Source organism: Protopterus annectens, chromosome 14.part0, assembly GCF_019279795.1.
Source record: "Protopterus annectens isolate FY-2018-M chromosome 14.part0, PAN1.0, whole genome shotgun sequence".
Taxonomy (NCBI): Eukaryota; Metazoa; Chordata; order Ceratodontiformes; family Protopteridae; genus Protopterus; species Protopterus annectens.
The window spans coordinates 61,510,395-61,535,388 of NC_056748.1; the positions used below are offsets into that span (position 1 = coordinate 61,510,395).

At 43.6% G+C, this 24,994-nt stretch overlaps 1 protein-coding gene across 3 annotated transcripts in view; it reads right to left on the bottom strand.

Annotated features, from left to right (window-relative positions):
* The window catches only part of PPIF (peptidylprolyl isomerase F), a 446,984-nt gene that overhangs the window by 18,088 nt on the left and 403,902 nt on the right, over nucleotides 1–24,994 (bottom strand). For all 3 annotated transcript variants that reach the window (XM_044055769.1, XM_044055770.1, XM_044055772.1), the window contains exon 5: nucleotides 22,733–22,808. In XM_044055769.1, coding sequence (XP_043911704.1) covers nucleotides 22,733–22,808 — 76 coding nt within the window. The remainder of the gene's footprint in view (nucleotides 1–22,732; nucleotides 22,809–24,994) is intronic.

Consider the following 24,994-nt stretch of genomic DNA (forward strand, 5'->3'; position numbering starts at 1 on the left):
GGCACACCCAGAGGACAGGTGTTCAACCCCAAGGCACCGAACACACCGAGTGTGGCCATCCGCCGGTGAAAGCTTATGGCCACACTCGGTGCATTTAGAGAAGATCGGTTTTGGGGCCTCTGATATTGTACTACGAAAAAAAGCAAACTCACTCGCACAAGGCCCCAAACACACACCGACCCACACAAACAATATGCACCAGCGAGGGAGGGGAGGAATTTACACTAACAAAAATACAAGTTTCTAAGGCTAAAATAAAGGGAACCTAACGCACTCAATCTTTTACTAAAAATTTTACAACAATTACAATAAAGTTGAAAAACTTATCTGCAATACTAGAAGCTCTGAATCTAGCTGCTTTCACTAAGCGCGGCAAACTAGATCTGAGGTCAGTCAGGGTTGGCAGGGGATTATGGGTAAGGGGAGGAGCTAGGAGCTCGGATCTGACAGCTGAGAAAAAAGTTGCCAGCTCGGATCCGAGATCGGATCCGATACCCAAAGGTTGCTGACAAATGAAGTACCTACTTCAGATCAGTAGTTTTATGTTGTTTAGCTCTTCTTGGAGTTCATGTAGAACGCAGCCCGGGACACCGTCTGGTCCCATTGATGCTGTGTTTTTTGCTTTGTAGACGGCGGCTCTTACCTGAGCATCTGAGATGTAAGGGGGGCAGCACTCTGCTGGGATAGATATTTGCCCTTTTGGTGGGGAGGGGGGGAGAAGTTTGCACTGAACCTGTCAGCTATGATGTTGGCAATGTCTGTGGGTTCGGTGTATTTTTTGTCATTTTGGACCAATTCTGAGCATATCTGGGAATTCCCACCTAGGTTCCTAACATAACTAAAGAAAGCCTTGTGATTATCCTTAGTGTCCTGTGCAATTTTTCTCTCGAAGCTGGCCTTAGACAATTTTATGAGTGCCCGTAGTTTTTTGTTAATACTGATCAGAGATGCCTTCCCTTTTTGGGATTTTGCTCTATCATGTAGTAGCTTCCTGCTTCTATTGTATAGTTTGTTTATGGCTGGGGTCCACCAGACAGGATGTCTGCCTTTGGAGGATTGGGTCTTGGTTTTATTTGGGATTGCATGATCCATGCATTCCTGAAGGTGTTCATAGAATGCATTTATAAATGATTCTGCGGGCTGGGCTGTATTTTCCACAGGCCCGGGTGCTTTGAAGGATTCCACCTCTGTTTTGAGGAGTGTGAAATTTGCTTTAGAGAAGTTTTTCACTGTGGTTTTCTGGGCAGGGGATGGGATCGGGATGTGAATATCCAGTGAAATTAGTTTATGGTCTGATCTTACCAGTGAGGGATACACTTCTGGTCTGGAGCTTAGAGTCCCCATGTTGGGGATGATCATGTTTTCCCCTCTTGTGGGAGTGGTAACAAGTTGTTCCATAGCATTTGAGTTTATAAATTCTAGGAACCTTTGGGCTAGGGTGTTGGAGCTAGAGTAATGCTCCCAGTCTATGTTTGGTGAGTTGACGTCGCCCAATATAATGGTGTTTGGAGAGACCTTCATATTTTCCAGTGTTCTCAGGAAGGCCGAGTGGGGTTCCTGGGTTTGAGAGGGTGGTCTGTAGCAGGCTATAAACTGGAAGGCAGTTTTACCCACTGTTAGTTGCACATGGATAGTCTCTGATGCTTCGTGCTGTGCCACCAACCTGGAGGTGTGGGTATCTTTGACGAATATTGATACTCCCCCTCCTTTTGTGGTTCGGTCCAAGTTTTGGGGCCAAAAAGCATGGTATGAGGTATAACCTGGTAGTGCTGGGGTGCTCTCGGAAGCCTTGAACCAGGTTTCTGTTACTGCACAGATATCAATGTTCTAGATGTATTAGATTGCACTTGAAGTAAGAGTTTTTGACTGTCAATCATATTTACTTTTTTGACGTATTTTTATATAGCAATGTCTTTTTGTATGACCGGCTATTTTTGTAGCTAGTCTTCTGAGTCTTTACACAAAGTATACTTTTGGGTATGAGAACTAATACATTGATTGAGGTCATCTCCATTTCTTGGCCACTATAAATAGGAGACCTTCATGACGACTCTTTGATGTCTGTTTAGAATCGAAACATTCTTCTAACTACATTACATATTACAATTTTTGGCATCCTTTGGCAATCTAGTGGTGTTTCCATATATTATAATTTTTACATTACTGTGTACTTAGTTTTCATAGTGAGCCAACTCTATTTTAGTATAGATCTAGCCTTGCCTATAATAGGAGCATTGATATCAGAAACAATCAGTCAATATGGATCTGGAGGGCATTCTCAATGTATTATGTACGGATATGGATGATATTGGAGTTTTTGGTATAGCTATCACACCAGGCAATAATCGGAATGGCTCCAACATTGATCCCTCAAATGGATGTAACATTGTGTTCAATGAGTTAGGCAGGGGCCTAAAAAATTTACGTTTCAAAATTTGGCATCTTAGTTCAGAGCATACATGAACAGGGAAATAGCACCTAGGGGCCTTAGTCTTCAACCTTTAGTGGGTAGATCGGAAGACAGACTAAGGAGTGGAACTCAGCTCTACAACAGGCTTCGATGATGTTTGTTAACATTTTAACATCGTACTATGAAAGGATGGTGGACATTAATCTAACTGAGGTGAAAACTCTATGGGAGGATTGTAAATAAAAATGAGTCCCTATCAATGTATGCAGTTTCTGTGAACAAATTATCTAAAGAGTTGGCTACCTATGAAAAACAGACCCGTGATAGGAAGATAAAAAAATTTAATAGAAACATCACTGATTACCAGAGGGGTCGTCCTTTTGACTTTTCAAGAACGGTCAGATTCTCGGATACCAACAGAGTTGTCACGAGTAATACATCTAGAAAAAGACCCAGATCCATCTTAAAGAAAATAGACAATTCATATTTAAGCACAGCAGGGGAGGGAATCCTCTTTTACGGACACTTCAGGGGAGGAATCCTCTTTTATGGACAACGACAGTATCAGTACTTGGGAGTCACCCAGTTGCAAAAAATCTAACGTACAACACCCTTTAAATGCAGATCCAAGCGGGGGGGGGCAAACACCAACATAGGGATAAGAATATATTCAGTGGAAGGCCTCTACACTTTTGAAATAATTGACCATGTTTGTCAGACTGCGCTTAATCTGATGTAACACTTACCAAAGAACAAACTCAACTATTGAATAAAGGCCTTGGATTTGTTCCTGGATTCTTTGCTGATGAGTACAATATAGTTACTGATGTTTTGTCTTTTTGTCGTCTACTTAATCTTAAAATATTTTTTTCAGATAATAACTCTCAAAGATCTGAAGAATTCAGGTTTCACAAATCCGGATTCCAACCACCTATGAACAAGCATGTATCTGTATTTTTACAAACGGTTCTTAGGGACCTACATTTTCCACATAGGGAATCATGCATTTTAGGTCAGAATCTTTCATCTTCTGAATTGGCTGCATTGGATCAACTCGGGGAAAAACCACAATATAGTCATCTTACCAGCTGATAAAGGAGGGGCTGTGGTTGTCATGAATATGGGTTATTACCTAAATGAGGGCTAGGGACAATCAAGTAACACCAGATGCTATATGTCAATGTCCATAGACCCCACTCCTGTATTCAAGAAGGAGATTGACACTTTTCTAAACCAAGGAGCAGAAGAGGGTATTAATAGTAGTACTCTCAATCATCTTACTGTTATGGATCCGCAAAAACAAATACTCTATTCACTTCCCAAAATTCATAAATCACTTTCTCAGCCTCCTGGTAGACCCATTGTGTCTGGTATAGGCTCTTTGACCGAACCATTGTCAGCATTTCTAACCAAGTATCTAAAACCTTTACTGACTTCGGTAAGAGCTAGGATAAAGGACACAACACGATTTCTTCAAATAATATCCAATACACAACAGGAACCAGGTTGGCTTATGTGCACCCTGGATATGAAAGCATTATACATGAGCATTCCCATTGGGCTGGTTTACAAGCCCTACACTATTGGCTGGAACATGCTGCCTTATACCCTCCTGGATTTAACACACTATTAGTATGCATGGCGGAGCATGTCTTGAATAAAAATGTCTTTTACTTCCAGGACGATTGTTACTGGCAATTGCAAGGTACTGCTATGGGAGCTTCCTTTGCTCCCATTTATGTGGACCTCTTTATGGCCTATTTCGAGGAATGCATGATCTATGATCCTCTACACAACCTTTATCAAGTTGAGATGGACATCTGGCGTAGATATCTGGATGACTGTTGGATGGTGTGGCGGGCAGATGAGGCATGTTTGCAGAAATTTCTGGAATATCTTAATGACAATTTGTGGGGCATCGAGTTCACTTTAACATCACACTATGACACCATTAGTTTTTTGGTGGTCACAATTTATAGGAATGAGGACTATACTCTCAGCACTAAGACCTTTAGGAAATATCTGCAGTACAACACACTGCTTCATGCGTCGAGTATGCATCCCCGCCACTCCATCCGCAATATCCCCAAGTCACAATTCATGCGTATTAAAAGAATCAGTTCCTCAGAACAGGATTTTGAACAAGCCAGACTGGACTTGTATAAAAGATTTTTGGATAGGGGATATAGGGAATCAGATATCGCCAGAGCTAGTGAATGGAGTATTGCTCAGGATATAAGCACTTTGTTGGAATATAAAGAACGTAGGGCCACACAAGAGAGTTCAACTCTTAGGTTTGTAACGACATATGGACGCAACCACAATGTCATTAGGGATGTATTAGATACCCATTGGAACATACTTTTGGCCAATGATGAACTTAGTAAACATTTAGGTTCCAGATGTCAGTTCTCCTATAGACGTGGAAAAACATTGAGTGCACTCTTTTCGCACTTCAAACATAAGGAGGGTGGGGGAGCAGTACATCAACTAAAGACCATGACTGGGGACAAATTATTGAGCATGCTCCCATGTGGACATTGTGGATCATGCCAATTTGTAAGCAAACTAAAACAATTCACCAGTGCCAATACCAGTAGAGTATATGATTCACGGGTTTTCAGAAATTGTGGTAGCAGTTGGATTGTTTATTTAGCTACATGCAAATGCTCAGCATTTTATGTTGGCCAAACCTCCCATTCACTTAGGATAAGGATGTCGGAACACAGGAGTGACATCCGTAATAAAAGGGAAACTAATGCCCTATACAGACACTATAAAACATCCAAATGCAGAGTTCAGGTTTATGGTTATTGATAAAATAATAGGAGACAGAAGTAATCAACAGGGTTGGCACACAATTCTTAACCACAAAAAAAAATATTGGATCAACCACCTTGGGGCACTATTCTCCCCATAACTTAATGACCATCTTTGAAGGAACTTACTTATGTATATGATTATTTTTCTCTTTTTTTGGGTATGAGTGTAAGCATTTGTTACATAAATCACAAAAATATATATACATATATATACATTTATATAATATATTCATATACTTATGTTTGGGTTCATGTTATTTATGTATGCATTGATGTATATAAGTGTATGTTATTTTGAGGCATATGCAGGATACCACAATTGGTTAATCTTATTATCCTAGTTGATATATATATATATATATATATATATATATATATATATATATATATATATATAAAATATTTTAATGTACACATTTTGTATTGGATGTATGTTCATGTACTTGACAAGTATTTATACATACACAATTTTGGTATATAGGTCAATTTACTTTATTATTTTGTTAAAAAATGTTTCTATTTTGTTTAATATTTTTACATACATAGGTATCTATATGATGTATTATACATGCATACAATTTCTGTTGTACTGTATACCTTTTCAGTTTTCTTTTGGGTTGAACCATGTTTTTCATTGGTTGAGGGTGGGTATATATAGCCTAACTAGTAATTTGTATGAGATTCTGCTTCACTGAAGAAGGCTGGATAGCCAAAACTGGTCTGAATAAAGGAAACTTTTAGTTCACTCAACCTACAAGTGTCTTTTGTACTCTATATGCTGGCCTTTGGTGTTTGGATGGGCTTCCCTTGATTCAACCTATACAACAATATGATGGTTTTCACCTTCTCCTTCATATACAGCTGGTGCACACACAAATGCATGCTCCCCTTTCTATGGCCTCTGACCCAGCTAGGTTTAGCAAAATTAATGCCCTACTGCGTGCATCTTTGTCTGACTAAGCTGCTTGGATAAAAATATTGTACTCTTTCTCAAATATTCTCCAATTCTCTGCAATATTCTGATCAAATACAAGTGGTGAGGGCTTTCGAAATCTGTCTGCCATATTAACACATAGCAATGAAGGGTTTTGCAAACATGCACGAACATACACACATACATATGCTAAAAAGTTATGTCAGTACTTGTAACTATGCCCTTGCACTTTTATGCTTCTGAAATTATGCTTTTGGGCTTTTCGAAATGACGCTATTGGGCTTACTTGTAGTGCTTCAGAATAAGCGAACTATGCAAAATAAGTCTCTCGCATACTGTAACACTCTTGAAATCACTGTACTGTAAGAACTCGTTTCTTAGTGTAAGAAACATTTCAAATAACTGTACTGTGTAACTGAACTGAGCAGGGGAAGCTCAGAATATGAAACATTTTAAAGTAATTGCATTTTGCAAATAAACAGTACACTGAAACTCTCCCAAAATGGCAGTACTTCACTAAGTAACTCTTTACAGTACAAGGCACACACTGTAATGGCAGCACTTTGTCAAAAGACACCCAGCACTAGAAACTTTTTGAAATGGCTGTACTTTGACTGTACTTCACAAAATAGTTGCACTTTGCACACTAACAGACCCTTCTGAATAAATGCACAGTAATAAACACACACAGTAAGCACTTTTACACACTGAGATACTTTGAATAGCTTTAGTTATGCCCTTAATACTGAAGTCATAGTTATGCCCAAACACAGTACTTTGCCTCCAAAACATGCAGTCACCTTGCTTTATTTACACTTAATGCCCTTTTTGCCCTTATATTTGTTTTGCTTGTTTAATCTCTACATGCCCTTTGTACTTTTCTTGTGCCTGTTTTGCTTTAAACAAGAAGTTATGTACTCACCATAACATTCGATGTATGTAGTCCACCTCGCCTCACATTCTTACCCATGGGTTTGGAGACGACTATCGGCTCCGACTCGGCCAAACTTTTCTAGCTCGAAGTCTTCTATTGGCTGAGCTAAGCAGGTATCCCATGCTGCACTGCTCCATATCCCCAGATCTAGTTTGCTGCGAACACTCATTCATACCCCATGCATAAACAATATCCAGGTTGTTGTGTCTTTCGGCTTTTCCCGGTTAGGGGTCGCCACAGTGGAACTCCGATCCACTAATGATTGGCAGTAGATTTTTAAGTGCCGAGTTGCCAGCTCTGACGCACAATCTTCAACGAAGGTACGCCCATTCATGCATGTCTCCACACAGAAGACGCTCTAGCTGAGAATCGAACAGGACAACGTCTTACTTCAAGGCGACAATGCTACTGCAGCACCACCACCGCAGTTGTACACAATATCCAGGTAAAAAAAAGAATAAGCTAAAAGTGAAGGGAACTCTGTAAATAGAAACCTAACCTCCAGATCCTCCAGGAAGGGGGAAAGTGGGAGGGTAAGTAAGAATGTGAGGCGAGATGGATTACATACATCGAACGTTATGGTGAGTACATAACTTCTTGATGTTATGTAGTCCAATCTTGCCTACATTCTTACCCGTGGGACAGCGTCCCTAGCACCTACATCCTGGTGGCTCATAGGAAAATACTCCTGAGTACTGTGGAACCAAAGGACGACCTGCCCCTAGATACCACGTCCAATTTGTAATGAGTAACAAATGTGTGAGGAGAAGCCCAAGTAGCTGCAACACATATATCATCCATCGACAATCCGGCTTGATAGGCTATAGATGTAGAAACAGCCCGAGTAGAGTGAGCCTTGACCGGAAATGGCAGGTCTTTTCCTCCTGCAGAGTAGGCGAAAGAGATGCAACTAGATATCCACCTGGATAGGGTGATTTTGGAGACGGGGGACCCAATTCTGTTTTCCGAAAAGGAAACGAATAATTGATCAGACTTTCGGATATTTTTTGTACGGTACAGATAGAAACGTAACTGTCTGTGTACATCCAATTGATGAAATTTAAATTCTGCCTGGTTTGAAAAATGAGGAAAGAATACAGGCAACTCAATAGATTGACTAAGATTAGATACAGAAGCCACTTTAGGAAGAAAAGAAGGGTTTGGTCTAAGAGAAACCCTGTTCTTATGGAAGATCAAGTATGGGGGTTTGATAGAAAGGGTTTGAATTTCTGAAACTCACCTGGCTGACGTTGACTGCTATTAAAAGGCGGTTTTCCAGGGTAAGAACTTCAAATCACAGGTAGCTGCAGGCTCGAAAGGTGGTGATGCAAGGGCTTGTAGAAACAAATTGAGATCCCAGGGCATGACAGGTTTGGAGACCGGAGGACGGAGTAACAGAGTACCCTTCAGGAAAGCCTTACAGAATCTGTGAGCCATGAGACTAGGCTCATTAGCAACATGAAAATTGGAGCTCACTGCCAATTGAACTTTTATGGTAGCCGACGCAGAACCCTGATGGAAAAGCATAGACAAAAACTCTAAGACTGAAGCAATCGGGGCTGTGTAAGGATCAATTCCTTGGGTATGCGCCCTAATAGAAAACCTCTTCCATTTGGCTAGAATAAATCTTCCTAGTAGAGGGCTTATGAGAGAAAGATAAAATGTGAACTACCTCCGGTGAAAAATTATGAAGCCTAACTAATGATGGAAGTGGAGTAGCCAGGCTGTCAACTGGAGTGTCATCAGGGAGGGGTGGAACTGTCCCGACATGTGCATCAGTAAATCTGGTTGTGGGTCCAGAATCCAAGGAGTGTCCACAATGTAGGGTTGGAGAAAGGGGAACCAGACTTGACGAGGCCAGTGTGGAGCAATCAGAATCATTCTGCTTCCCAAGGATTGCGCTTTCTGAATCACTTTTGACAGCAAGGGAAACGGAGGGAAAGCATAAATCAGACCGGAGGGCCAATCGTGAACTAGAGCGTCCCTGGGTGACTCTCCCCTGTGGGGGGGGATCAGCGTGAAGTAGCTGCTGCATTTGGCATTGAGGGGGCTGGAAAAAAGGTCGCAGCAAGGCTGACTCCATCTGCTGAAGATTCATTCTGCAACTAGACGATTCAGGGACCACTCGTAAGGCATGAGAATAGCTCTGCTTAGCCTGTCCGCTATCACGTTGGACTTCCCCAAAACCGTTGGGAAGAGACTGCCCACTGCCACACTCGCATGGCCTCTCTGCACAGGGGATAAGATCTGGTTCCCCTTGCTTGTTTAGATACCACACTACTGACATGTTGTCTGAGTGTATTGCAATCGTCCCTAGAGGCAGAAAGCTCTGAAGTGCCTGCAATGCCAGTAGCACCGCTCTCATCTCTGGGACATTGATATGCAGATGTATCTCGTGATCTTGCCACGTGCCTTGGACTGTCCTGCCAAGAGATAATGGTCCCCCACCCCATCTGGGAGGCGTCCGTGGTCACTGTGGCAACTGGGATGGGTGGAACGAAGGGTTTTCCCCTGTCCAAATTGTTGGTGCAAAGCCACCAACTGAGATTCTGTTTGCATCTGTCCGTGAGCAAAATGGGGTGAGAAAGTGGTCATTTTTGGAGAGACCATTAAACAAAGAGCCATTGAAGAAGTCTCATGTGCAATCTCGCTAGGGGGACCAACATGATTGTTGCTGCCATGGTCCCCAGGAGTTGAAGAACCATTCTTGCCTTTGCTTTCCTCAGAGGCATCAGGGTGTGTATCTGTTGCTGTAAGACTCTTTCCTGCGGTAAAAAAGTTTGCATTTGGATGGTGTCTAACTCTGCGCCTATAAAGGTGACACGCTGTGAGGCCAATAAGGCAGACTTTTCCCAATTTAGTGTTATGCCCAACTGTTGACAGAGTGATGGTAGCATCCCTGGTTTGGACTAGTAGATGCTGGTGGGGGTGGTAAGGAGCCAGTCATCCAGATACGGAAACACTTGGAATCCTTGACGTCTCAAGTGAGCAGTCACCACCGCCATACACCCTGGGGGCTGTGGTGAGACCAAAGGGTAGGGCTCGAAACTGGAAATGACTGGCTCCCAGCCAGAAGTGTAGGTGACTCCTGGATGCCCTCTCCATTTTGACATGGTAGTAAGCATCCTTGAGGTCGATGGAGCACATCCATACCTCCTCTCCCAACAATGGGAGAATCGATTGTAGTGTGACCATATGGAACTTGGGACTTCTGTACATAGTTGTTCAGTCGGCTGAGATCTAATATGGGTCGCGGGTCCCCTGTTCTTTTCGGCACCAAAAAGAATCTTGAGCAAGTCCCTAATCCAACTTGGTCTGAGGGGACACACTGGATGTCTCCTATTTCTAGCAGCTTTGAAACCTCTGAGGCTGCTTGATCCCTTTGACTGGGTGGAACGTCCGGGTCTGACAAACGGAATGACAACCTCCGGAAATTATTCGTAATTGCCATCGGTCCTGGGTGATGCTTTTCCAGGCTTCCGGATATAATGAAAGTCGACCCCCGACTGGCTCCGGATAAGCACACCCGGACACTCCCTCAGGAACAAGAGTAGGGGGAGCCGCGAAAAGAATTGCGGTCTCCTGAATTGCGGGGGCCCCCTCTGCCTCTAGGGCGGCATCTCCCTGAATAACCTCCCCCTCCTCTGTCTCTGGAGGGGGACTCACCTTGCGCAGCAGGAAAAAACCTCTGTGATTTTTTGAACCACATCTTCCCACCCCGCTGGGCCTTGGGGTAAGGCCCTAGAGGGAAGGGAAAAACGGACCCCCTATGGCAGACAGGGTCTTTCCCTCTTGTTCACACCTGGTGAGGGTGTCTTTCACTTTGGTTCTGAACAAAGAAGAACCATCAAAGGGGGCGTCAGTGAAAGAAGAATTGAAGGCCTCAGCGAAATGACAAAGGCGCATCCAGGCTTGCCTTCTAAGGGCGACTCCTGAGCTTGCTGCCCTACTCGCTCCATCGGCTGCATACGGGATGAGCCGCATGGAGGAGTTGACGATGGAATCGAGGGTAGACACCTGGGCATTAATTGTCTGGGCCAAAGCCTCAGGAACCTTAACCGCAAGAGTATCTCCTAACTCCTTGAGGAGATTTCTCTGGAGCAGAGTGAAATGAGACAGACAGTTCAGCGACCATAAGGTAAAGGTTGCTGACGAGAGGGTACACTTCCCATACCGGTCCATGGTCCTAGACTCCTTGTTAGGAGGATGGACAGAGAAAGAAGTCTCTGCTACTTCCTTCTGAGTGGCCGCCGCCACCACCATGGCATCCACAGGGACTCCTTTGGACAGAAACTCCTTACCTGGGGGAGCAGAAAGAATGGGAATGGGCTCCACAGAATCAGGGTTTTCCCACACCCTCCAACAAATTAAATCTAGGAGCTCGAAGGGTGGGGACACCCAGGAGGTGGAGGGCTGAGCACCAAAGGCCTTAAGGAAGACCGACTCCTCCTCAGAGAGGGCTTTGGATGGCCAGTCACCTCTTTGCTTCAGTATCTCCAGGATGTCGGAGAAGGAAACATCAGAGGATGACTTGGGGGCCCCCTCCGATTCCTCGAGGTCAGTATCAGAGGTGAGAGACTCATCCTGGGAGTCTATGTGCTTCCTCTTGCACGTTTTCTTCAAGGGGGCTCTTCAGGCACGAACTCTGAAGGGCCCTCAAAAACTTGGGGACCACTCGTGGGGGTATCCCTAGGCCTTGGTGCTCCGCTGTCTATGGATAGGTGGTGATCAGAGGCTCTCACCGGAATGGTGGGGACAGAATGACCGACCCGCATGATGTAGCTGATGATCTGGCCAGCGCAGTCTGCATGGCCTCAAAGGCAGGCACCCCGGAGTTAGAGGACCGGCCAGCCTCTGAGACCAAGACAGGAGTCGGGGTCCCTCGAGCAGAGGCACTGAGCGGAAGACTACGAACCGAAATATGTCCCGAGATGTCCCCCTCGGGCCCGACTGAAGAATCCCAAGTCCCGTACCCAGTGGACGGAGCTGACGTGGTCGGAGCCGACGTTGGTACCGAAAGGCCCGGAGGGGCCATCGGAACTGACCTAGGAACATCACACTGCGCGGAACACTCTGGCTCCAAAGACAGAGATGCACTCGGAGGAGGAATGATCAAAGAAGGGGTCGGGATGGGCTCCGGAGCCGAAAACAATTTTGCCAAAACCGGTGACTGGAGGAGCCTCTGCACCACCCTATCAACATCCACATCAGAAAGGGTCCTGGAGGATTTGGAGGACAGGGTGGGAGATCGAGATCTCCTCTCAGGTGAAACTGGTCTAAGACTGGGCGATCGGCTCCGAAGAGGTTCCAATATAATAGCAGCTGACGCCGATTCCATCAACACCGACACTTCCTGCGGCCCCGAGGACAGTGGAGCCGAGGAGGTCGAAGCAAGTTTTGTGACTTTCTCCGGTGGCTCCGAGGAAACTGAAGGAGCCGGAGATCTCTTTTTAGATTTTGAGGACTTAGATTTTGCACTGGGAGAAGAATCCATGGCCTCTTCGAAAGAGGGTTTCAAGAGTCCCTTTAAAATCAGCTTATTCTTTCTTTCTTGGAGCACTCTGGGACTAAAAGCATGGCAGAAGCTGCAGGACTCCTGCAGATGGATGGCTCCCAGGCAATAAACACAAATTGAATGCCCATCGGTGATGGACATCTTGTAACCGCACTTGGAGCACTTTTTAAAACCTGAAGGTTTGTGCTCTTTGGAATCCTTGGACATTTTCCCACCAGAAAAAAAACCCCGAAAACAGCAGAAAAGAACAACCACATTCAGGAGCCAGGAAACTGCAGATTTATTGTCTTCTTTTGATACAGTTCAGAATGGTGTGTTAGATTCACTTTTTTTCTGTGTATTAGCTAAGCCAGATGTCAAGTGTTATGGTAACTTTTTCCAGAGGTTACTTAACTTGGAAAGTAGGTTTATATTAAACTTTGGCACTCTTGCACCTAAGGGTTTAAATTTGGAGATGAATCTCACCTTATAATATGTTTTGATGGGTAAATGTTGATGTTTCTTTAAATCTTTTATACTTGTCAATTGATTATTTAATTGAAGTTAATATAAAAAGATGCTGCTGATTGTCATGGATTATTCCTGTGAAGGCTTTCTTTAGCAGAGGTACCAGAAGACAATAAATCTGCAGTTTCCTGGCTCCTTAATGTGGTTGTACATTTTCCAACCAGCAATCACAAAAAGCAACACAGCACAAGTCACTGTCTGACAAGAAAGGACACAGACAAAAGGGCGGGAACAATTAGTAAACTGCACAGCACACACACAACCCTCAGAGGGAACACGCACTGAAACAAAAAAGGCCAAAAACCTCTAACTCAAACGGTTTGCTGACCACAAAAGGCAAGGGGAAACAGACACTAAAACCTCTAACTTAAACGGTTTTAGCGCGAACAACACAGAACAAGAGGACTAGGTCCTCTAACTGAAACGGGCCTAGCCCGAAAGAACAGTTAGCGGGATACCACAAACCACAAACACACTACCTAAATGAAAAACAACACTAAACAGACACTAGCTATGAAAATAGCTTTTTGTTTATAAGTAAATTTCTCCAATAACAAGAAAAAATGGTACTTAGCCACAGCCAAAAGTGAGACCACGTCTGAGCTACACGAGTGGCAAACGAGATCTGGGGATATGGAGCAGTGCAGCATGGGATACCTGCTTAGCCCAGCCAATAGAAGACTTTGAGCTAGAAAAGTTTGGCCGAGTTGGAGCCGATATTCGGCTCCGAACCCACGGGTAAGAACGTAGGCGAGACTGGACTACATAACATCATACTGTTTTGCAACTCAGAGGTATTTTCACAAACTGCGCACCGTGGAAGGGCTAGCCACTCGACTGTGTAAAATATGGCTCTAGGTGATTCGGTTATGTTGACTGAGGCCAAAAAATGGGCATGGGCAGTTACCGGTGATAAGTGGGTTGAGGACCCGGCCTACTCTCTGACCCACGCCAGGGACCCATGCTAACGGTGGGAGGGGTATATGTGCCCCTATTGGTCAGTGTGTGCCCACCATAAAAAGCCCAGCAGCCCTGGGTCAATAGGCTACTGGCTGGCCGGTGTCTAGGTGCCCAGCCTGGGTTACCTGGGATAGCTCTGTTGAGTGAAAGCTGGACATAAAACACCAACCTGCCAAACAAGAACTGAGAATTGCTACGCTTAATGTAGGTTCACTGACAGGATGCAGCCTAGAAGTGGATGACATGATGATACGGAGGAGGCTGGACATCCTATGTATCCAAGAGACGGAGGAGGCTGGACATCCTATGTATCTAAGAGACGAGATGGAAGGGCAGCGCAACAAAGCCACTTGGCTTGGGATCCAGACTCTACTACTCAGGTGGTGGACAGGCTAGAAATGGTGTAGGAATTGTGGTGAGACAGAGGCTTCAGAAGTCAGTGAGGGATATCATCAGAATTAATGACAAACTCATGGCAATCAGACTTCAGTGTAATGATAGGACAGTATTCATAATCTCAGCCTATGCCCCACAGCAGGGTTGTGATAGTGAGGAAAAGAGTGCATTCAGACAGCAGTTGCAGGACCTACTAGATAAAGCAGGACAACATGAATTGGTGTTGATAATGGGTGACTTAAATGCACATATTGGGACAGACAGAACAGGATATGAGGACTGCCTGGGTCCACATGGGTGGAGCAATAGGAATAAAGAAGGAGAAGCCATTCTAGACTTCTGTCTGGCAAATGGCTTGATAGTAGCCAACACATGGTTCAGAAAGAGAGACAGTCACAAGATCACATACAAGAGTAGCCAACATGCAACTCAGGTAGACTTCCTCCTAGTAAGGAAAAGGCACTGGGGTAGAATCCATGATTGCAAAGTCATCCCCAGTGAAACAGTCGGTTCAAAGCATATACCAGTAGTTGCCACAATCAGCTGCAAGCAGTGGTCAGAGAAGGCTCTAAGGTCAACAGAGACCAGGCTGAAGACCTGGAAGTTGACTGGAGAGAAAGTACAGCAGTTCAAGGAATTACTCAGGGCTCTAGCACCCCAAGAAGAGGAGGAAATAGGTGGAGTTGAAGAAGAGTGGCAGCGCCTAAAAACAGCATGTGTTAGGACTACAAAAAAGATATGTGGCCGAGCCAGGTATAGAAATAAGGTACATAAGGAAAGCTGGTGGTGGACTGCAGAAGTCCAGGAAGTAATCAAAAGAAAGAAGGAGTGCAGGAAGAAGTGGGAGATTGAAAAGACTGACCAAGCTAGGAAGGACTACTGGTTGGCTAACAAAGAAACTAAGAAAAAAGTTGCAATAGCAAAGAATAGGGCATCAGAGGCACTCTATCAGCTTCTGGGAAGTGACTCAGTAAGGGGCACAAAGAAACTATACCAGGTTGCAAGGCAAAGACAGAAAGATAAAGAAGATAGTCAGACACCCTTCATAAGGGATTCCAGCAACAACCTGCTTACCAGCCCACAGGACATCAAAGGCAGATGGAAGGAGTATTTCCAGCAGCTTCTGAATGAAGAAAACCCCACAGAAGCAGTACTGCCCCAGAAACTGCTTACAATGAGAGTAGAAGAGGAGCCCAGCTTAGAAGTAGTAAGAGTAGCACTAAGGAAAATGAAGTCAGGGAAAGCAGCAGGCTCAGATGAGGTCACAGCAGATATGATAAAGGTGCTGGGTGAGCTAGGGGAGAAATGGCACCTGAGGGTACTAAATGCAGTGTGGAGAGAAAGGCGTATTCCAGATGACTGGAGAATAAGCATACTCGTGCCAGTGTACAAGAACAAAGGGGACATCCACAACTGTGGACAGTACAGAGGCATCAAACTCCTACCACATTGCATGAAAGCTCTGGAGAGGGTGATTGATAAACGGATACGCAGAATAGTAGAATGTAAGACGGGAGATGAACAGTTCGGATTCAGATCAGAATGCAGCACAACTGACCTGATGTTTGCATTGAGACAGATACTTGAGAAGAAACTAGAGAAGAGGAGAGAGTCAAACTGGGCTTTCCTAGACTTGGAGAAAGCGTATGACAAGGTCCCAAGAAAGCTTATCTGGACAGTACTGCTGTGGTTTGAAGTCCCAGAAACATTGGTAGAATTAGTACAGGCTATGTACAAGGACCCAGTGACTCGAGTACGAACAGTGTTCGGCTGCACTGAGGGGTTCCCAGTGGGAGTGGGTGTACACCAGGGTTCAGCTCTGAGCCCACTGCTGTTCATACTGGTAATGGACTACAGTAGCAAACAGGTTGGAGGGGTCAGAGCAACAAAGCTGCTGTATGCAGATGATGTGGCAGTACAGGCAGACTCGGATCTAGAACTTCAGCAAAGGATAGGAGAATGGAATGCAAATCTGAAGGCACATAGGATGAAACTAAGCACAGACAAGACAGTGATAATGGCAGCAGATTGGGGAAATCAGAAGAAGCTGAGAATAGAGATAGATGGGAAGATAGTGGAACAGGTAAACAGCTTCAAGTATCTGGGAGGGGGGGTTGAGGAGAAGGGTAGTCTGAATGAAGAGGTCAAAGCTAGAATCAGAGGGGCTGCAGCCAACTGGCATAGAGTATCAGGTGTAGTATATGACAGGAGAATGCCAAAGAAGCTGAAAGTAAGGTGTACAAGACAGTGGTGCGACCAGTACTACTGTATGGTACAGAAACCTGGGCAGTAAAGGCAGAACACTTGAAGAAGCTAGAGGTATTGGAAATTAAGTGTCTGAGAAAGGTGGTAGGATGCACACTGCGGGACAGGCGAAGAAATGAGGACATAAGAACAGAAGCCAAAGTAGCTCCGATTGCAGAAAAGATCAAAGAGAACAGATTACGATGGTATGGGCACATGTGTAGAAAAGCAGAAGACAATCTGGTGAGGGAGATTTGGGACCGACAGGAAGAAGGTAAGAGGAAGCGAGGGCGTCCAGCAAAGAGGTGGATGGATTGTGTGAAAGAAGATCTGTGACAGTCAGGCATGAGTGTTGAAGAAGGCAGGAGAGTGGCACTGAATCGAGAGAGTTGGCGACAGTTGATACAATACCCCGACCCCATGTAAATGGGAAAAAGGGGATGATGATGATGAGGTATTTTCTGACCCTTTATAAGCTTTTCTGACAATCATTTTGTCAAAGAACTTAATCTTAAACATTTTGCTTAATTAATAAACCTTTTTGTGCATTTTACTTGCTTAATAATGCAGTCTGAGCCTTTGTAATGCTCCATTTCATCTTTTTTATAAAATAAACTCTTTGTGCAATTTTTTTTTTTGTTACCTTTATTGCTTTTCTGGCTCATTTTTGTGCTTGTTTCTTTTAGTTTACCTTCACTGCTCTCTCTGCATCTCATGGCTCTGAATAACAGCTTCTGGCATCCCTCTTCTGACTCCATGTCGCTCGTCTAGTCAGGACACAATAGAGGAGCCTTCATGGGTTCTGTTCAAGCAGTTATGCTGTTCATGATTAGGAGTGGAGATGGAACTAACAAATGGGCTTACAGGGGGGCTGGACAGATTATGTATAGTGTGATGTAATTGGTGTAGGTAGTTTAGGGTGGAGTATTTGATGCACAAGTGTAGATGCAGTGGGGGAGGATGGGAAATGGGGACAGGGTGGGGGAGCGTCGTGAGCCCAAGCATAGTGAGGGTGAACAGAGTATGCTAGCTGGAGAGCCAACTTACAATGAACAGTCCAATATATCAATTATTGCCTGCCCTTAGGAATAGCAAGGAACTTTCCCAGTTTACTGACAATGTAACACTTCTGTGTGTGCTACTTGCCAATACTGATTTATTTGTTAGTGGTATCCTTTTATTTTATAATGTTTGACTACTGACCTATAATAGAGACTGGTAGGGTAGGTCAGTTAATAGGGGAGCATTATATGGAAGCTGACTAGAATTATGGGTACAGAATGACTGGATTGTGGTTACAGCACTTATTAGATAACCCTTCCAGTCATTTTTACAATACTAGTTTTGAGCACGCAATTACTGCAGTTTAGATACTGTGCTACCTACATTCAAGGTAGCTCTCTTGCTAACACACCAGACCACTGTAGGAGGGTCCTTACTCACAGAACTATTTGTGGGCTTCAGTCAGGAGTGGAAGGATATGAAGGAAAAAAAAAATATTGACTTCAACCATTTGCTAAGTTTCTGGTGTCATTCTAAGGGGGATCCAGTATCTGTCTGCTTGGGATGACGTGACTGACAGACCTTGATGCTTTGCCAGAGATGACCTGCATCTGTCACCCTGGGTTACCGGATACTGACTAAGGTTCTTGCCACCTCTATAGTGCCCTTTTTAGGCAATGTACCAAAGACCAAATGACCACTGTAACAGCTATAAATAAATGCAATCTGAGGGTCATGCTGTTCAACTCTAGAAGTCTAAATATCAAGATGCACTTGTTCTCCATTTTGATGGGTGCTTCGAGCATCAACGTTTGTGCTGTAACGGAGACCTGGTTTAAAGCAGCAGAAAGCACCCCTGCACTACCAGGCTATAACTCATTCCACACCTTTCGGCCCCATACATTGGACTGAAGCTCCAAAGGTGGTGGTATATCCATATTTATAAAGGATGTGCACACCTCCAGATTAGTAGCCCAGCGTAACGCATCTGAGATACTTCAGGTACAACTAACATTGGGTAAGATGGTGATTCAGGTCATAGCCTGCTATAGGTCCCCAACCATGTCCCAAGACTCTCACTCCACATTCCTAAGCACCCTGGAAACTATTAGAGTCCGACCCAACTCTCTCATACTAGGTGACTTCAACTAACTCTCCATCAACTGGGAAAACTACTCATGCACCAATACATTGGCCCATCACTTCCTGGAATTCATCAATTCCAATGCCTTGGACCAGCTTATTCTTACCCCCACTAGAGGAAGCAACATCCTTGACCTGGTTATTGCTAACCTGGGCAACTGTTGCTGTACACCAATAGTCAATTCCTCCCTGGTTAGATCAGACCACAAACTAATCACCATGGAAATCTCACCCCAGCTTGAAGGTAACCACCATGAAAAACTTCTCCAAAGATGACTTTGGGCTCCTAAAAACAGAGGTGGCTAACTTCACGGCACCCATGTCAAAGGAAAATAAATAGATGACTGCCAAATCATACACCAATGCACTGTACGAACACGTACATAAACGCATGGAAGTAGCCATACCCAACAGAACCAAGATGCTCTCCTTCAAAAAAAGGAAGCCAATTTGGTGGTCCGCTGCCATGAATAAACTCTACAACAGAAGGAAGCAACTGTTGCAGAAAAGGTGAAGTCCCAACACTAGAAAAACTCCCTCATCAGCCTAAACAAAAAGTTGAGATCCCTCATCAAAACCTCTAAAGCCAACTATGAAGGCAAAATTGCTGCAGACACTAAACAACCACAAAGCCTTCTATAGTTATATCAAGAATCTCCATGGCAATACCCAGGTTTGCTCTGAGTTACTGCACCAGGATACCTCCTATTCTGAGCCAACAGACATTGCCAACATACTGGCAGACAGATTCAGTGCCAACTTTAGCCCTCTCTCTCCCACTAAAGGGCCAATCACAATACCAGAGGAATGCCAGGCACCCAGCAATACTGCAGCACAGGTTAAAGCTGCATTGTTCAAGGCTAAGAATACAGATTCCATGGGACCTGACAATATCCCTGGATGTGTTTCTACATGAACTACAAAGTGAACTGGCACCACATGTGTGCCCTGTTCAATCCCAGCCTCACCTCAGGCTTTTGTCCCTACTGAACTGCTACAGTCATGCCTCTCCATAAAGGGGAGCGACTACAGACCCTGGGAATTATCGCCCCATTAGCCTGACGAGTCTGATATGTAAGGCTATGGAGCGCATCATTATGGACTTAATTAACAAGAATATAGGGAATCTCCAAACTCTAGATCTCATGCAACTTGGTTTTGTGAAAGGTAGACCATGCCTGCTCAACCTGGTTGACTTCTTTGAGTCAGTCATCAGAGTTGTGGATGAGGGCAAGGCAGTTCATACAGTCTACCTTGATCTGGCCAAGGCCTCTGATACCATTCCCCACTCAGGAATTATTGATAAACTCATCAAACTTGCCATCAACCCCAATATCACTAGGTGGGTTGCAAATTGGCTCGGAGAGAGAATTCACAGTATGCAAGTAGCAGACTCCAAGTAAGACTGCTGACCAGTCACGAGTAGAGTTCCAAAGGGACTGGTCCTGGGTCATCTCCTGTTTGGCATTTAAGTCTCAGAAGTCCAGGCCAACACAGAGGGACTCTGGCTGATCAAGTTCACAGACTACTGCAAGCTGGGAGCCATTAACTACCCAAGTGGTGTAGACATCCTACAGAAAGGCTTCACTGAGACTAACGGCTGGTGTCAAAACCATGGCCTTAAGCTTAATGCAAAAAATGCACAGTCATCCCCCTTGGGAAAAACTCAGTTTCCACTAATTACCACATCGATGGGAGCCCAGTGAACACTGAAGGCATTATAAGAGATCTGGGGACACAGGTTGACAGCAACCTCTCCTTCGACCATCACATTGCCACAGTGGTCAGAAATTCCTTCTATGTGGCACATCTCATTACCAAGAGTTTTGGATCCAGGAAGAAAGAGATCATCTCTTCTCTCTATTCTTCCCTCATTAGGCCAATCATAGAGTGTAATGCCCCATTTGGCATGCACCTCACTAGACACATGCATCAGCTGGAAAGGCCACAAAAGTACCTCACGAAAAGGATCCTAGGCCTTAAACACATGTCCTACATGGACAGACTCAAAAAACTCCAGCTATTCTGTCTCGTATAGTCTACTAAGTGGCGATCTCTGCTTGACTTACAAACTCATGTCTGATGCAGCTCTGTTAGAAATGCTACATCTAAAGAAATCCAAATTCCTCTGCACCACATACTCCAGAGAGCCCAACTTCATTACCACAATCAAAAGAACATGCTGGAGGGGCAGGTTCATAACCCAGAGACTGCCCATGTCCTGAAATAGACTTCCCATACATGTCAAGCAGAGCACCTCACTGGCCCTCTTCAAGAGAAATCTTGATGAGTGTATGGGAAATAGAAAGTTCACCCCAGGGATCACTCCAGTGGCTCTACTTGATAAAGGCACTGAGAACTAACGTCGGGCAGCACATTGCCAGGGCACTTCTATGGGCTAGGATTGTAAAGGCTCAAGGGCCATTAACCTAGTACACACCTACGAACCTATGACAGGATGATGGGCCTGCAAACGTAAAGTGAAAGAACAAGAAAATAAGTGGGTTCAAGGCAGATGATAGAAAAAGGTAAGCAAGTGGACAGGCATAGAACGGAGAGTACAATCAGAATCATTTAGTTGAACAATTCAATGTGTAATCATCCACTACTTCAGCAGCAGAGTAGCCAAGTATTTTTACATCTAATACTAGCGATCAGTGCACTGGTAAACATGTTTCTTACTCTATCCTCCTGTTACATCTATTTCAGCTTTTCTAATACAAGGTTAAGCCTACTACCTTTATAATTACCTCCTTGGCTGTCACTTTTGTGCTTCAAATAATAACCATGTGGAAAAATGTTCTCACTTTTGAACTTCTACAGATAAGATGAATTAACATTTCTTGCAACAGATGTAAAACATTTCCTGTCATTTTCTGTTCTGTAATTAATGTACGTGTGCATGGGGTCTACATTACAAACTCAGTCAAATTGTCGATTGCAAAAAGATAAACACACATACGTCGATCTACCTTTACACTGAAATGTAAACACCGAAAAGCATAACATCGAACCATCATAGTTGACCAACACCACCTCCCTGGCTCCGCATTGAATACATTAAAGACGTAATGTACAACCCTACAACTAAATTTCACAATAAACAGATGGTAGTACTCTAAATAATGAAAAATCTGTTGAAGGTCCAGTTACAAACAGTATTAAATAATGAAGCCAAATACAGTACAAAAGATTTTCTGACAGCGGTTATTATTCTTTTAAAAATGTACTCACTGCGTCATATGCACTATTTACTAGATTATAATTTAGTCTGTCCTTCTCTTTCTGTTAATAGTTTCACAGGTTTTAGTTGTATTTATTATAAAAATTATTATAAATTATATCATATTATATAATATTACATTATTATGGATTTTAGTTGTAGGGTTGCAATCAGGTCTTTTACTTTACGTATTCAGTGTGGAGCCAGAGGCAATGTTGGCCAACTATGATGGTTCGATGTTATGCTTTTCGGTGTTTAAACATTTCAGTGAAGACTCAGATCGACGTACATGTCTTGATTTTGTTGTACTCGACAATTCAACTGTTCGAGTTCGTAATATAGACCCGTGTGCATGCATTATATATGTGTATGTGTGGATACGTATACATACACACAGAGAGAGAGAGAAAGAGAGAGAGAGAAAGAAATCAACAATCTCATTAACATTTTAGAATATCTGGTGGCTTACACTACCCCGCCGGCAAATTTGAAAAAGTTACTGAACACCTGACGAAAGCATGTGCAAGATGTTACAGATGTGTGGGGGTCAGGAGAAAAAGTACTAGAGTCAGCAATACTCTTCCAAGCAGAGTGATCTTACACAAATGTAAACAAAATGGCTATTTTCTAGAGTGTACATACCAGTCTGTCTTGACTGTGCAGATGAAGAACTGAGATCCGTTTGTGTTTGCCCCCGCATTAGCCATTGATAGCACACCTGCAATGAGAAGGAAGGAAGCCATGAACAGCTATTCTTATCCCACATTTTTCTCAGATTTTTTTCACTTTCTTCTCAAATAACGACAGACTTTGTAGCTGTGACTGCTGGTTGTGGGTGCAGATATGCAATCACAGTGTAATGCAATGGCATCCTCTAAAATATCTTTGGGGCAGTAGCCATCAAGTTCTACCTTCACTTCTTCTGAGACCAACCTTTATTATGAAGTTAGATCAATAAATGTGCTAGTTTAATAGCACATTTTAAACCATCCCCCAAATTAAATAAGGTAATTACAAAATGGGAAAGTTTTCTAGGTTGGATTTCATATTCTTGCATTACTATAAAACATACATCAGAATGATACTATCCAAGTACATAAATTTAAAAATATATTAGAAGACATGCTAATTACAGTACAGAGTGAACCAATTTACATGAAGGCACATGATGTGTGCTCTAATCCAAGTCACTGCTTTTCACAATGTGAATCAGCATCTAGCTACAAAACTACAGTGCTTCATAAAGTAGAACAGATGCATCAGAATATTCTTTTGTGGGGTCACAGAGACGTATTTTAAAATCTTGAATCCCAAGGCTTCTGTATGACATGCCCTCTGCCCACTGGCTAACACTAAGGAACAAAATGTACAAGTGATCCCCAGACTGTTGACTGAACACAAACTAGGTTTTAACATCAAGAAAACACACTAAAGGACAAGGACAGAGTTAAATATTCGTAACACACCTATAGATGGTCCAAGAATGGCTGCAGCTAAAATGAACACATACAAAAGGGGTTGGGGTAGCATGTACAAATAAGACAGAATGCAAAATATCCCCATGAAAATTATACCAAGAGGGTCCCCAAGTAAAAACAGGTATGTTATGCTTTATTTCTGTAACACAGTGCTTTTCCCCCAAAACCAGTGCATGTTCGTGGACCCCAGCAAACTGTCTCTCTTCCTAACTTTGCCACTTAATATTCTTTTATTTATTTATTTTATTTAACATTTGTTGACTGGGAAAGTCCGACTAGGTTCCACAGATCCTGTTTTCAGCGGAGGCCCGGGGAGAAATGCTCCAGAAGTATTAGAATGTGGGAGGAAACCGGAGTACACGGAGGAAACCCACGTGAACGCAGGGAGAACATGCAAACTCCACACAGAAGGCACCCCAGCCGAGAATCGAACCGGAGAACCTCTTGCTGTGAGGCGACAGCATTAACCACTGCACCACTGCGCCGCCCTAAAAATCCATTTTTCAAATGGATTATGGTTGCAATAGCCACAACCCCTACGGACCATCATACTGACTTCAGAGTCTTGCATCTTTTCTCCTCCTGAGAAGCCAGATGTCGCTTTCATGCTGGAACATGAATAAACGAATCTTCGTCGTGGTTTCTCTTTAAGGAGCTTTATTCTATACAAACACATCACGGCAGAGGCTGTTGACTATGAATTAAGTAACATACAATCTCACTACTGCGATCATACATGCTTACTCTCTGGCTGCTTCTACAAAATGGCACTAAGGATTGCACATGTCTGGAATTTATACGTGCACGCACAGCCACGCATGCTTAAGGACATAAGACACACACGCAAGCACGTTACACTCTGATCTACATCCTCCTTTGAGAAATAGATCATGCAATTTGTTATGAAATTTAGCATGTAGAAATCACAGATAATCTATAGACATGCATTATACAATACTAAGTACACACACACACACATATATATATATATATATATATACATACAAAATCACGCCCATGCTGGTGCGTATTTCACACTAGGCTTAGAAACTCGTCCATATCGTGTGACATAAAAAGTACAGTTGTGTACACTTACCATAAATGTAAATGTGTATTCACTGTTGCAGTCACTACATTTGGGTTATCTGCTTGCAGGTAGCCCTCAGTTGGCCTGATTAACAAAGTCTTGGGTCCTGCGTCAGTTGCTGTCCCTTCTTCCCAGACGTCAGGTCATCGGGGGTATAAAACATGCAGCTGACGCTATTACATCAGTCTTTCTTGCCCCAGATGTCAGGTATCCCCCTTAAGGGGTGCAATTAAATATAAAAATACAATGATATACCTACAACAAAAAAGCAAATACACCAAAAAGCTTTTAAGCATAGTAAAGGAAAGTAGAGGTATATAGCCAAAAGAAGTTTGGGGG